The following is a 14307-nucleotide window of genomic DNA, read 5'->3' on the forward strand; positions in this document are numbered from 1 at the left end:
TATATGTACGTACGCGCGCGCGCACACACAAAGAGCCGAGTCGTGGCGAACAGTTTGTGAGGGATTTGTCACAGTGCTGTAGGAAGGGATTTGTCATCTTCGCCTCTTCCTCGGCGGTGCCCAGCTGGGTGGCCAGGGCTGAGCCCCAAACAAAGGCTGAAGCAGCGCCCCGACTCCCGCAGGATGTCCTGGCGGCCAGTCTCCGGGGGAGAGAAGGAGAAAAGGGCAGCTCAGGATAATTTTCTGAAGCCGTGCCTCCTGAGAGGCCTGGGTTCTGCCACAGTCAGGCTATTGCTAAGTGCTGTACAGAGTCAGACTCAAAAAATACACTGTTTTACTGCCTTTTGAGTTAGCAGGCGTGGCAGATTGGGGGACAGCAGTGTGATCCCGTAGGTTCTACTTCATTTGTTGCTCGTGGTCCAGTACAGATGAGACTGTTGCCTGGTGGGGAGACCAGGTGGTCCCTCAGCAGCCCTTGTGATTTTGTATCTCTTTGGCTGCTCAAAGGCTTGGCCATGGCAGTGTCCTCTGCCCTGTTGGTTTGTGTGAGTAAATGTAGAAAAGAGCAGTCAGCCCCAGGTAGTCAAGAGATGCCTCCAGCAAGCGCCCTGTCTTAGTGGAGCTCTGCCTGTTGCAGGAGGTTGGCAGTCCTCAGTTCAGAAGTGGGGTTGGAAGGCTGTGGACTTTGGAGCCTTCAGGCTGAGGTGATCACCAACTGCTTTAAGACCGCTCTGTGTTTTCCTCGTACCTCCACAGCAGAGCAGACCACTTGCTGCATGGCAGGGTCTGGCAAAGGTCTGGCAGGGTCCCCACGGGTGTGACCTCCAGCGTTATTCCAGCTAGAGGTCAGCAGAGGGCTCTAGCAGTGTGGGCCCAGATATTTTTTTTTATTTTTTGATTACACTCTTATTTCAATTTCTGTAACTTTACTGATGTGACAGACTGTGTGTGCATTGCCAGAGGTTTGTGGCAGGCTGTATTTTGGGATAGGTGTGCATTTTGCATGGGCAAAATTTTTGATTTGCTGGTGGGCTGCCGCCTGTTGCGCCTGACCCTTGCTCCTCCTGAAGTCAACAGAAGAAGGTTCATTGACTCCAGAGGGATCAAGATGGAGCCTGCTGTGAGGCTTATTTTGGTAACCAGCCCTCTGCTGCTGGTAGAAAAGGGCTAGTGTCCTCATCTGTGCCATTTGTTCTGACTACCTTTCTGGGGAGGGGAAGAATCAATTTAATTTCCTGTCAGAAGAAGGCTGATGGGATTGCGGGAGAAGTTTGTCTGTCAGTATGAGCAGTGAGAGTTTGGTGCTATTCCCTTGGTGCTATTTCTGGTTCTGTGATGCAGATATATCTCTGAGCTAGAAATCAGGACTCTTGGCATTACCTTCCTGGCTCTACTTGTCTCCTGCTGTATGACCTTGGCGGTTCTCTCCTCCGTACCTCAGCTTCTGCTCTGTGAAGAGGAGACAGTTATGTGCCCCTGTTCCACAAGGCCAGTCTTGTTGCTTCCACTGAAGCTCTTGGGGCCTTTGTAGTTGAGGCAACAGGTGATTTTGTGTCTTTGGCCATTTTATGCTTTCTCTGAGATGTCGAGCTGTGACAGGTTTTTATTTGGGGTGGGCTTACTCTGGTTGGAGACTGTAATTTTAGCTTCAGCCCCTACCCTTTTGTGCTGAAGAGGGCCTTCCACATGTCTTGTGGCACGGGAATTTGTAGAGGAGTCGGACAAACACTCTTTTGTTTGTTCCACGAGAAAAGATTTTTTGGTGTAAATAAAGGAAACCACCAGCACTTGTGGCTGCACTTTTATTTTTAAAAGAACAGTGTGTCTGTATTGCTGCTAAGCCATTCACGGGGAGGGAGGAAGAATGGGCATAGGCTTGCTCCTTTTTTAATCTAGTGTGTTCCCACTTGACTGCTCCAGGTTTGGACTTAATCCTGCCTGCTGTGGCTATGTCTGCCCTGAAGAGTTAATGTGGGCCCTGAATGGGTTTTAACCTTATTTCCCCCTCCATTCACAAAGGAAAACCTCTGACTCAAATCTGGAGGTGTTTTGCAGGGTGGGGGTGTGGGTTAAATGCGGGATTAACTTTTAACGTGGGCTGAAGCGCAAACTGCGGGAAGGGAGAAGGCCAAGTGGTGTTGTCCTTCAGTGACCTTCCTGTGTTTCCCCATGAAAGACAGACCTTCTTCTGACCCTGACACAACCAAGGGGGAAGAAGCGCAGACTGAATCGGTCTGTCAAAGTGTGGAATACGACTCCCAGTGTGGAATACGACTCCAGGTGCATAGGAGCAGGTGTAGGTAGGGTAGCAGGGGCAGGGCTGTGTTGTGAGGATGACTGTACTTCGGTCATGTGCTCTGGCTTGGGTGCTAACTGCAAATGGAGCATGGAGCGTTGCAGCCTCCCTGTGAGTGCTCTGTGTCCGGCAAAATCAAGGCAACGTGCCTTTTGTGGCAGGATCTTCTGACTGGCAGCTGGAGAAGGATTCCCCGTTTCCTTTTTAGAGGCTGATTCAGACTTTGGAAAATCATTGTATGTTGCAAAGTAAAGGCAGAAACTCCCAGATTCTTTACGGGAAGGATTTGGTCCTGTCAGATCTCCCGGATCTCAAGTATAGTCATCAGGGTGCAGCCATGAAAGTAGAGGCTCCACAAAAGAAGCTGAATGTGCTATTCTGGGGCCAATCTGTAGCCTGGGTTCTCTGGTGTAATCCAGCTGCTTGCGCAGTGCAAACATTTAGAAAGTGTGGCAGACGTGAATCAGTTTCACTTCAGTTTTCTACTCTCTTTCGGTTTCTGCCTTCTTTTATGCCCCCAACTGCTGCAGTGAGCAACATTTGATCTGCACAGGTAACTGCCACTTTCCCTCCCTCTTTCCTTCCCTCCCTTCCCTTGACACAGGTCTGTGAGCATTTTTATCCAGAACTGTGCCTTTCCAGCCAGAGTTCCCAGGTCTTTTCTGCTGGCACAGCGTGAATAATCGACAGTGCAGTTCAGTGGCTGTCATTGTGCCTGCAGAGTTTCCCACATATTAAATTGTTCAACTTGTTGGAACACAGGCGGTGACTAGGGTCACTCTGAAGGGGGACGGGAAGAAGGTAGCCGCAGAGAAGTCAGGAGAAGAGACAGGAGGCATATTGCAGTTAGGGGAGGAGGGAAGAGGAAGGGAAGGGACAAGGAACAGAAACATGCTGTCTTCTAGATGAGGAATACCAACAAGCAGTCCATGCCTGCCAGGCTACATTTCCCTTTCACAAGCCACTTTCTCTTTTAATAGCTGCTCACGCTCTCTGACACTTCAGACTCCCTGGATGGAAGCTCCTCCCCTCTTGTACCCTCTCTCAGCACTGTAGCACTGTCAGCTCTGCGTGACCTAGAATTAACTTTCAACAATTAACTGCGGGCTGTGAGCTCCAAGCCCTGCAGCTTTTGCATTTTTGTGGCAAAGTAACCTTTATGCCAGTTTGTCACAAGTTCAGGGCACTTCAGAAACGCTTACAGGAGATCATTTTTTTCCATGATGCAAGCACTTTGCTCTTATCACTCTGAGTTATCAACCTTGGTGCTGTAGGACTCTGCATACTGCACAGGTGGATCATTATAGCACCCAACATCATGGGGCAGGTGCTGTCTCTTTCTGCGTACTCCTCTCCTGTGTTCCATTAGAGACATCCTCCTTTACCTGTGTGCTGGTGGAGCTGGGAGGCCTGGAGGGCTGCAGGTGCTCACTGTTTGCAGAACTGTAGTAGCAACCGGGTTTTGTGCGTGTGTACTTATCTATCCTATCTCTCATCTCTTTAAATCTCTCCAACCCTTGACCAAGCAGCAAAACGAAGCTTTGGCAAGAGGCTGGGAAACATTGAGAAACGCTTGTGAAATGGTCACAAGCAGTTAGTGTTTGCTCCATTGGTAGGGAAGGCAGGGGATAATGGCAGATCCACCCTGTCCCCCCTCCCACGCTGCCTCAGCATGGTTCAGTAGCCAGGTGTATGGTCCAGTTGATCCTGAGGGTGCTGTGGGCTCGCTTGGAATCTTTCGATGAGCGGCCTGATGCCATGCTTTGGGAAAGTGGTCAGTGTGGAGACACGAAGGCCCTGACTTGTAGCAGGTGACATTGTGGTTCTGAGGTGGTGTGTTGAAGTGGATGTTCCGTAGGGGCAAAAGAGGTAGCAGGAAAGCTGGAAGAGTGAAGATAGGTGGATACATGGCTCAGAACCCTCTGCTTGTTCTCAGAAATGTCTCTGCACTGAGGTTTGTTAAAGAGGATGCTTCTGGCTTATCCCCTTGTCTTCTAAAACTGACTAGGGTATCCACTGGCTCTTTCGAAAGGGTGTAAAAGGCAAACTGGTAAAGGGCCTTAATCCAGATCATCTGCAGCAGCCTCAGGTGCTTTTTGGCTCAGCTAATCTGCTTAGTGGCAGCATATCTGAGAGTGTGTGGGATAGCGGGGAAGGGATCTGGGGAGGCCACTTGTGGGGCCCATCATTGGTGCCAGCAAGGCAAGTAGTGAGGCTCTCTTGTCTGTCTTGCCTCTGCCCTGAAGCAGTGGTAGGAAGACATTGTCTCTTGCTCTTCCCCCCTTAATTTGTGCATGTGTGTAGGGCAGAGACAAAGGACTTGGGCCTACGAGACTGCTAGTGAGGAGCAGAGAGTAGATGTGTTGCAACCGTCTGGCTTGTTTTAAGGGACAAAGCAATAGACATTCTTGAGCTAAGCTTGCATTAACTTATTCCCTCCATTCCTCCTTTTAGTTATCAAATTCCTGGAAGTCTACGAGCGCAGCTTCTGCAGGACAATTGAGACCCTGGTGGACATTTTCCAGGAGTACCCCGATGAGGTGGAGTACATATTCAAGCCATCCTGCGTGCCTCTGATGAGATGTGCGGGTTGCTGCGGCGATGAGGGCCTAGAATGTGTCCCTGTGGATGTGTACAACGTCACGATGGAGGTGAGGGCCCAGCTTGCAAGCTGGCATGCTTGGATGGAAGGGGGAGAGTTGGCAATCACAGCCACCCCGTGTCCCAGCTCCCAGCTAGTTCAGAGAAAAGGCAGCCAGCTCCACAGAACTGGAGATTGTCACATCAGGAGGACTCGTCTCTCTCCTGACCCTTGTGTCTAGCACCACGCCATGCAGGGTTAAAAGATGAGTTGACCATATCTATCCAGTCTGGTTTTTGGCTCTGACCTTGCTATCGCCAAAAGACGGTAACTAGAAGGATGCAAGGGAGCATTTCTGCAGGAGAGCACTTGATGCTTGGAGGAGCCTTTCTGGCACCGTTACCTCGTGAGGCCTCAAAGAAGATACTTCTTGGGCCCTTGCTCCACCTTAACTCTGCCTTCGGTCCACACAGCTGTTGCTCTGAAGGCAGCTGAGTAGTGACAGAGGGGAAGGCCTGTCATTACTCTCTCCCGGAGGGCATGTGAGGTCAGCCTTTACCAACAGAGCAGGGGATTTGGGTCATTAGCTACACTGGCACAGCAGGGGTGGAGAGGGGCTCTAAGAAACATGCTGCTTCAGTGTCAAGTGGAAAAGCCTTTCTGCCTCTGGGTGTCCTCTTCCTTTGTTTGAAGGCTGCTGAATTCGTTCCTCGGAAAAGACAGAGATGGCTGTGATAGTGAAGGCTGAGCACAGGAGGAAGATGCAAACTCTGCTTTAGAGAGCCTTGTCACTGCCCTTGTCGGCCAGCGTGGATGCCAGCTTTGGTCCACTATGATGCTTGTGCCTTTTACCCTAAACCCATAGCTCCCTCACCTACTCTTGTCCCTCAGCCTCTTGAATGGCCAGTCCAGATATTGCCATTGCTTTTTGATGCGGATGAGAGACATGCAGGACTAAGTGCTTAACCAGCAAGCTCTTTTTAGTTGCTGTCTGAGCTGTGTTTGAACTCTGGCAGAGAACCTGTCTGTGCCCTTCCATGGTTCCCCATACTGCTTTTCCACCTGCGGGCTCCAGCCTGGGCCAGGGCATACCGGCACGGTGTAGGTAGGGATGGTTTTCTTCCTACTGTTCCTTGCTGAATTACAGTTTGGGGCTGGTATGCCCGCATGCCTGTAAAGGGTCAGAGGCACTTGAGCAGATCTCTGGTGCAGATGTGGTCCAGCCAGGTTCTGGCTTGAGAGGCCGTGACAATAGGTGTGGTAAAACTTCTCTGGAGGCACCTGGGGGTGGGCAGCATCTGGCTGTACAGGGCTGTTTTAGGCACAGATCACCAGATTCACTCTGTGTCTCGAGTCACTGAGAAAGTGAGACTTCAGCTAGGAAGAAGCTGTGGCTTAGGGAGAAGAAGTCGGATATGGAAATTTTGCCGTGGGTCTTTGTGTTAGACTGAAGCTTCCTTCTCCACGAGGGCAGGCTGGATGCTCCGTTGCTGCCTCCAGCCTCGAGCGGAGCAGCTCGGTGAGAACCTTCCGTGGTGTTAGGCCCTCTCCCATGCCTGTCTCTGCAGCAGTCCACTGGCACTGACACTGAGCACGCATGAGCAAACAGAGGTTTGGCACGAGTCTGGTGTTGCTGCTTGCCTGTGATCAAAGGCCTTCCCTGACTGGGAGAGTGGGGCCTCAAAGCCAGCTCAGGCTCTGCCATGCTCTTCCCAGGAGCACCTGGGGTGCGAGGGCTTAGCCACGCAGCGGGCTGGATTGGAGCTGTGAATATAAATAGCGAATGGGTGGTGACCCTCTCTGTTTCTTTCATTGCAGATCATGAGAATTAAACCCCATCAGAGTCAGCACATAGCGCACATGAGCTTCTTACAGCACAGTAAATGTGACTGCAGGTGAGAATGGGGCAGCGCCGATTCCTCTTGCAACAAACTCCTTCTGAGCCTTTCCTTTTTTCTGCCACTGGGTTGGGACTCTTGTTGAGAGGCTTCTGCAGCCTCCTCAGTTGGTTTGCAGTGGGATGGCTGAGCCTGGGAAAAGAAATCCTTTGCTGGCGAGGCTCCTCCCTCTCTAGATATCATAGGTGGACCATGGTAGCCTGCAGCCTGGCATCTTTTGGCAGTAGCTGCCGGAAAGGTGTAGCGGGAGAGCAGACACTTTGAGAAGGACTGCTTGACCTTTGCCGTGGGCATTGGGCAATGCCAGCTGTACATATCCTTCCCTGGATTTGGTGGGAACTGGGGATAATACTGAAACATACGTGGCAAGCTCCCTTCTAACGAGCCCTTTGTTCTCTCTTCCCACACAGACCAAAGAAAGATGTCAAAAACAAACAAGAAAAGTAAGTGACAAGCCTTTCCTCCTTTTTCTTTTGGTGGTTGGTTGGCATTTCCACTCCCCACTGCCCCTTGCCCTTTGGTTGGAGTTACTCACTTTGAGAAGGTGGTTTTGGAAATGGCATATGGTAGTGCATGGGGCGACACTCTGAATCCATTCCAGGTGGGCACAGAAACCCAGATCTGACGGTCCTTCCTTCATACCCCAGACCTGGAGCTTGCATGACCCACAGCCATGGCAGTCATTCCTAATGCTTTATCCTGAGTCAGGGAAGTCCCACCGTGTGTGTCCCACCAGAATGGATTCAAGGTGAAGCCCCCATTCTCCCTTCCCTCTTCCTGGGGTGTTTCTGGTTACTGCAGATTGCTACCTTTCTTTATTATTAATTTTTTTCTTGCTGCTTGAGCGAGTACTTGCTGGCTTCTTTCACAGCAGCTTGGGTAGGAACTCTGCTGGCTACAGGGAGAGGTGGCAACAGAGGCCTGGTGGAGGCAGGACTGGTGCTATGCAGGATATGATGCTGGTTTTGGTTGGGTGGGGGCCTGGGAGGATGTAAAGGGCGGTGGATGTCCTAGCCGGGTCTTGGTGGAGGCTTTCATGAGAGTTTTTTTCAATCTGATGGATTTGCTCTGGTGACCTGAGGGAGGTTAAAGGCACAACCTTCCCTTTCCGTTCTCCCCAAAGGAAAAAGGTTGTTTCAAGTAGAGTAATAAGCTCTCATCCTGCAGTAGTTGCAGGGCCGATCACAAAATGTGGAACAACGTGGAAAAGCAAGCGTGACCTCTCTGAGCGAGAGGGTCAGCTGGACTGTGCATGGCTGGGATAGCGACTCTGCCATTTGGAGGTGTGGAGCTGGAGAGGAAGGGGGTGAATACTGGGAGACGAGGCTGAAACAGAGACAGAGAGAGCAAGCGGGAGAGTGAGAGAACTTCTTTCACCCCTCTCCTGGTGATTGTATGTTTCTAGCTGCCTTCCAGCCTCTCCTCCTCCCCCTGGAGATCTGCTCCTGGCTGCATCGGGCTGCGTGCAGCCAGCACTCCTATCTGTGCAGGGCCGTGCTGAGGACGGTCGGTCTGCGTGGCTCTGTGGTTTGGAGGTGTGAGAGAGTTGGGTCTGTGTGAACTCTGGTGAGGATGGGGTGTGGTGGAGCAGCCGGCCCGGACTGCGTTGCATTCCCTTTCCTCTTCTAACAGCACCTTGCCTGCTCTTTGCTGGTCCTGCACTCCCTGGGGAAGGAAGGGAAGGGATGGGATAGATGGGTGTGCTTTGATTTGTGCTGGGTTGAAAGTCCTGTTACTTTGGTGCCTGTCCTCCCTTCAGGTCTATTTTCTTCCCCTTACCACCACCCTGTGACTCCTGACACGTAGGGCAGAGGCTGGGAGCGAGCTGATGCTCTGATAAGCCTTCCAGTGAGACAGCTTAAACAGGGCCTAAGAAGCGCCTATGGTGCTTTCTCCTCTGTCCCGCCATGTCCCCTTGGCAGCTCCCTCCCAAGGCAGGCTGCACCAGGGAGCAGGGGAGCTGAGCCTTGCTGAACTGCCACAGAGCTGAGGCTCACTTGCCTGACAAGCCCTGGTGCTTTGCCTAGGGCCTTCTCCTGGCACATCTCCCTCTTGGTCCTGGGCTAATGTGGCTCAAGCAGCAGCACAAGCTCCAGCCTCCCTCCCTTCCTGTGCTCTCAGTAGCCTGTTGGGTTCCATGGTTAGTGTCCAGGCCTGCCTGTCCCAGCTCCTGCCCGAGAGTCAGGAGCAACTGGTGAATTTTCCAAAATGGAATTGGTGCCTTGGCTCTGTCTGCTGGTCTGTCTGGCAGATCCCTGTGGAAGGTGAGGGTAGGGAGGGAAAGGATGGAAGATCTGAAAGCTGCTTGCTGATTATCTCCTGGGTGTCCTAACTAAGTCAGGCCTCCCTCTTTCTGCTTTGGTACTCAGGATGGAGGCTGCCGGGGAGGGTGTTAGACATCCAGCGAGGTCTCCTGAAGTCCTCTGAACCACAGGCAGGGGGTGGGGTGGTTGGGGAGAGCCTCTGGGCGAGATGGCCCCCTCCCACACAGCGCTGCTGTCTATACCAGCTCTCTCCCCTTGTCTGTGGGACGCTGAGGCCAGGTCCCCTGTGCTCCCATCCCAAGGCAAATATACCACGAGCCCTGCAGCAGCGGAGCTGTTGGAGCTCGGCTGCCCTCTCCCAGGCCCAGCGCGAGGCAGTGGGTCAGGTCAGAGGTTTCCTTGTCCCTGGGGAGAGCCCCTCTGCCCAGGCTGCCTCCTCTCAGTCCGTGCACACCCACGCTTGTCGCCTGGAACAGCCGGCTGCGCTCGCTGCGGGTGCGTGGAGCTTCCACGGAGCTTTCCTCCCCTCCCCCTCGCTCCCTGTCCCACCGCCCCTCTCCGGAGGGGACAGGTGCCCCTCGGAGGCTCCAGCACACCCGCCTCTGCCGGCCCCGACCCTGCTGGTGGTGGTCTCTGCTGAGTGCCCTGGCGCTGGCTTGGCTGTGGGCAGGCTGTTTGTGGTGCTGGCCGGGCACAGGAGGGCCAGTGAATGTGTGTGTGAGGTGGAGATCTGTGCTTCTGCCCTGGGAGCCGCCCTCCAGTCCTGCCTTGTGTGCTTTCCCCCTCCCAGCAAGGCACATGGCTGTATTTTTTCCTCTTCTTCCTTGCGTTTTCTTCCGTTTTCTCTACCTCTCCTTTTCTTTCCTTCCTTCTCTCTCTCTCTCTGTTTTTTTTTTGTTTTTCTTCCAGAAAATCAAAGCGAGGAAAGGGGAAGGGTCAAAAGAGAAAGCGCAAGAAAGGCCGGTACAAACCACCCAGCTTGTACGTTTGTGTCCTCTGCTCGTAGACTTTCTTCCCTCCCTCTCCCCAAACCAATCCGCCTGCTTGCTGCTCACTCAGATCTCACCCTCCCCTCCCAGTCACTGGTGGGCTGCAGGTCCTGCCGGGGCAGCACTGGTGGCGGCACCGCTCTGGCACTACGGGTGTCTCAGGGAAGGCGGCTTTAGCTCGCTTGGCTCTCTAATCTTCGGTGGCGAGCACTTCCCCGAGGCGCAGGAGCGCGGGTGGGTGGGCGAGCACTCTGCACCTCTTTTCCACGCCTTCCGGTTGCAGCCTTGTCATCCGCTTTCCCCCGCTCGTCTTGTGCCCTCGCTGCTGGGAGGACTGGTGGCAGGCAGGCCGGCGCCTGCCCTGCATGTGTGTGCGTGCGTGCGTGCGTGCCTGGTGGAGTCACAGGTGGAGAGGAGAGGTGGGATGGTGGGAAGCCGGAGAGGGGGTGCTGGGGAACCGGGAGGGCTTTCTCCGTTTTCTGTTTGTTTTTTTTTTATTTATTTTCTTCTCCACATTTCTGTTGGATTTGGTGGCTTCTCTCTCCCTGTCTCTGTCTCTTCCGCTGTGTTTCTCACGGTGGTTCACAGAATTCTGCATTGTGAGTGCACAGCCCCTCCATAGGAGACTCCTAGGTGGCAAGGTTGGGCTGGGGCTTAGAGAAAGGAGGGCAGTGCTGGCTGCAGGAGTAAGCACGTGATGCTGGAGTCCAGCTGCTTTCCAGGGGAGGAGAGACCCTGTGTATTTAACTCATTTAGCCACTGGCCTCTTTCTACTCGACTAGCCCACTTCAGAGAACTCCTTTCATTGATCCATCAATAGCTGGTTGGGACCTCTCACCTTCCCATCCTTGCTTTCCCCTTCTTCCTCCCTCTGGCCTGTGCTGATGGATCCAATGCAGCATTTGTGAATACTGTGCAGAGAGCCTGTTTTTTCTTTCTCTTTACGCTAATGCGAGGGGGTGCTGTCCTGGGGCTGCCGGGGTGCTGCTGGAGAATCCATCAGCCTGTGACGCTCCAGTGGGCAGCATGGGGGCTGTGGGAGGGGGCAGGGGGATTGCTTTGATGTTTAGGGTGTTGCATGTGTATTTTCTTTCTGCTGAAGCGCTGTAGCTTAGACATCTTTCCTTTTGCCTTTTTGCAGTCACTGTGAGCCTTGCTCAGAGAGGAGAAAGCACTTGTTTGTACAAGATCCCCAGACCTGTAAATGTTCCTGCAAATTCACAGACTCACGTTGCAAGTCGAGGCAGCTTGAGTTAAACGAGCGCACTTGCAGGTTTGTGTCTTGAAGGATGAAAGAAACACATACAGAGAAAGAGAGAGAAAGAGAAAGAGAAAGAGAAAGAGAAAGAGAGAGGATTGCTTCTTTTCTCTGTCCTACGTGGGCCAGAGGGCAGAGGGACTGACTGAGATGAGGACAGAGTTTCCCTGTGTCGAAGGGCTGCTGTGCATTTCGGGTGTGCTGTCAGGACTTGGACGAGGATGGCTCCCAGAGGCAGGGAGTTTGTATCTAAGGTATCCTTTCCCGTAGAGCAAGGTAACAGAGTTCACGTCGCTGAGGTAGCCAAGAGGAGGGTCTTTAGCCCTCTGTACATTGTCAGTGTGCAACTCTGAGTGTACTGTTAGACAAAGACAAATGCTTACTTAGCTGACTGGGATTTGGCCACCCCTGTCTTCCAAGCCCTTTTTATGCGGCTTGTGGGCACTCTGCCGCCTGCAGAGCGCGGGAAGGCTCTGCCGCGTGCAGAGTGAGGAAAGCCAGGAGCCTCCCTCAAAGATGTCCCCCCATTCTCCCTCGCCTCTTTGTTCTTCTGAAAGCCAGGGAGGGCACCCTGTGCTCTTGCACTGTGCTCACAGTTCCCTGCGCATGTCTCGGCCGGAGCTGTGGTTCGAGGGGCCGCACTCAGGGCTGGGCTGCGGGGTACAGCAGGATTAAGTCTGTCTCTGGGTGCAGGCAGGCAGAGGTCTGTGTTCCAGGTGTGAGGTGGGAGACGCAGAGGCAGTGTGTGGTTAGTGTTTGTTCAGAGACCCATGCTGAGCATGTGTCATCCGAGTGCTGCCTGTCACACACCATCTGTGGCACAGGCGTGTGCATAAACTGATTCCTGGGTCTCACCCGAGCGCTTTGGTGAACTCAGAGAGGAGTCTCTTGACTCGCATCAGCTGTGTGGACGTCTCTTGTGTGGGGTCATCCTACCTATCCAGAGAGAGACATAGAAATGGGGTTGCTAATGAGCCCTTGGCTGTGACGCTGGACCCATGTCCCTTCCACAGAGATCTAGGAGATTCCCCCTGTCAAGAGAGTATTGCAGGAGCAGTGGCTTGGATGGGAGGGAATAAGGGAGAGAGATCCAGGGCCTTTTGTGGCTACATCCCGAGAGAGGAGACATCCATTTGCCTCCATTTGCCTGCCTGGAATTGGCTAGGTGACTCCCACAAGTAGCATGTGCTTCCTTTAGGTGTGAAAATGCCATGTGCCCAAAGCAGAGAGTGTTGGCGCTGCCAGCGTGGTGGGAACAGTGCAGTATACAGAGGAATTTTCTGGGGTGCTGTTACTTCAGTGGGAAAGTAATGGATGGAGGGGCCAGACTAGAGCAGCTTCCAGAGCTGAACTTCTCCCACTGAGCATAACCTTCAAAATGTGAGACCAGACCTAGCTGTGGCCTCTTCCCTCTGCTCCTGTTCCTAAACACCAGAACAACTGGGAAGTGCCTTAAAGAGTTTGAAGGCTGAGAAATAGTAACAAATATAAAGAAAAGCCAAACAATACCCCAAACCAGTCATGACTGTCAGAAGGACTGTATTAGTTTCTTTTGCTAGTCCCTCTCTGTGGTGGGATAATTGGCACTATGAGATGTTTCCAGAGCTGGTGTGTTTGCCAGAAAGATAGGAAGGAGTCATAGGAGTGGGTAGCTTATCTGTTTCCAGATAAAAAGCTGGTTAAGCTGAAGTTCCTCACGCTCTTTCTTGTAGAGTTAGAATTGGGCCCTGCAGGGGAGGGTGAATTCTTGTTTCTCCTGCTGCTTCTTCAGGCTGCTGCTGCTGTTCTCTGGTGCTAACCCCTGCTCATGGCACCTAGTGGAATGAGAGGCACTTTCTTTTCACCTTTTTGCCTGCATGAGGCCTTGTTGTCTGCACTTCTTCCAACCCAAGGGACAGGCTAGGTGGAGAGCTGAGGGAGCATACCTTCGTGCATGTGTTGGCTTAGCCTTGTTTTCCTGTGTGTTCTTGTGTATCTGTGTGTGCATGGTGTGAGAGGGTGCAAAACAAGACATGCAACTCATCTGTGAAAAAGCTTCTGATTCTGCTCCTAAAGTTACCAGTGTACCAGCATCCCTCCCCCTCTCCCCCCTAGGTGAGCCTGGGAGAATAGAATTCATCGACCCGTTCATGGGTCGAGGTTCTCAGCTGTTTTGCCCCATCTGCACAGCATTTCACCCCACCAGTGACGTCATGCCATGTCTTAACACCATGTGCTCCTAAACACATCAGCCACCTCCCCACACTGCCCTTCCCTGCCCTACGTGCACCCCCATCACAAACATTAACCCTCCTCCTCTCTTTATTTTCCTCCCCTCTCCTCTCTGACAGATGTGAAAAACCGAGACGGTGAGCAGCGGAAAAGAAGGGGGAACAGCCCTGTTTCTGGAGCCTGATTTCTCGCCTGGACAGAAAAAAAAGCAACAAACAAACAAAACAAAACACTAATCCAAATGAACCCTAAAAATGAAGGATCGGTAGAGCACAGCACTTTCAGTACGGACGATGGACTCCGGAAGGAACATTCCCCAAGGCACCCGCCGCACAGAATTCACCTTTGGGTTTTGAACTGTTTTATTTTATTTTTCTTTTCATGCTGCTAAATAACAGACCCAGGAAGACTATAGGGGTGGATCTGATGGGTTTTCCCATGCATACATATATATGTGTGTATACATGCATATACATATATATATATGTATATATATTTTAACCACATCTATATATACATATATGTATATCTTAACCACACACACACACACATATATATATATAATATATATATATACTGATTATTTTTTTTAACATTGCTAATGTTATTGGTGTCTTCACTGGATAATACTCGACTGCTGTGGACACAAGCGGGCTGCTTGGGGCATAAGAAACAAGCTAAGACTGGACTTGAGTAGAAGCGCTGGGTGTAAACTTCTTAACTCTAACTGACTTGTGCGGCCTCCGCTGTTTCTCTGTAGAGTGTGCTGTACCACAAACCACCTTCTCCTCGACTGGGACAGGGAGGAGA

At 52.2% G+C, this 14307-nt stretch overlaps 1 protein-coding gene across 1 annotated transcript; it reads left to right on the forward strand.

Moving 5' to 3' along the window:
- Positions 1-4750: 4750 nt before the first annotated feature.
- Positions 4751-13833, forward strand: VEGFA (vascular endothelial growth factor A; the record flags this gene model as incomplete). Its single annotated transcript, XM_008943139.1, has 6 exons — positions 4751-4947; positions 6696-6772; positions 7186-7218; positions 9949-10020; positions 11170-11301; positions 13617-13833. Coding segments are annotated over 6 exons (533 nt in total), but the record flags the coding sequence as incomplete, so codon positions are not given.
- Between the last annotated feature and the right edge of the window lie 474 nt (positions 13834-14307).

The sequence above is a fragment of the Merops nubicus genome, unplaced genomic scaffold (assembly GCF_000691845.1).
Source record: "Merops nubicus isolate BGI_N331 unplaced genomic scaffold, ASM69184v1 scaffold28576, whole genome shotgun sequence".
NCBI lineage: Eukaryota > Metazoa > Chordata > Aves > Coraciiformes > Meropidae > Merops > Merops nubicus.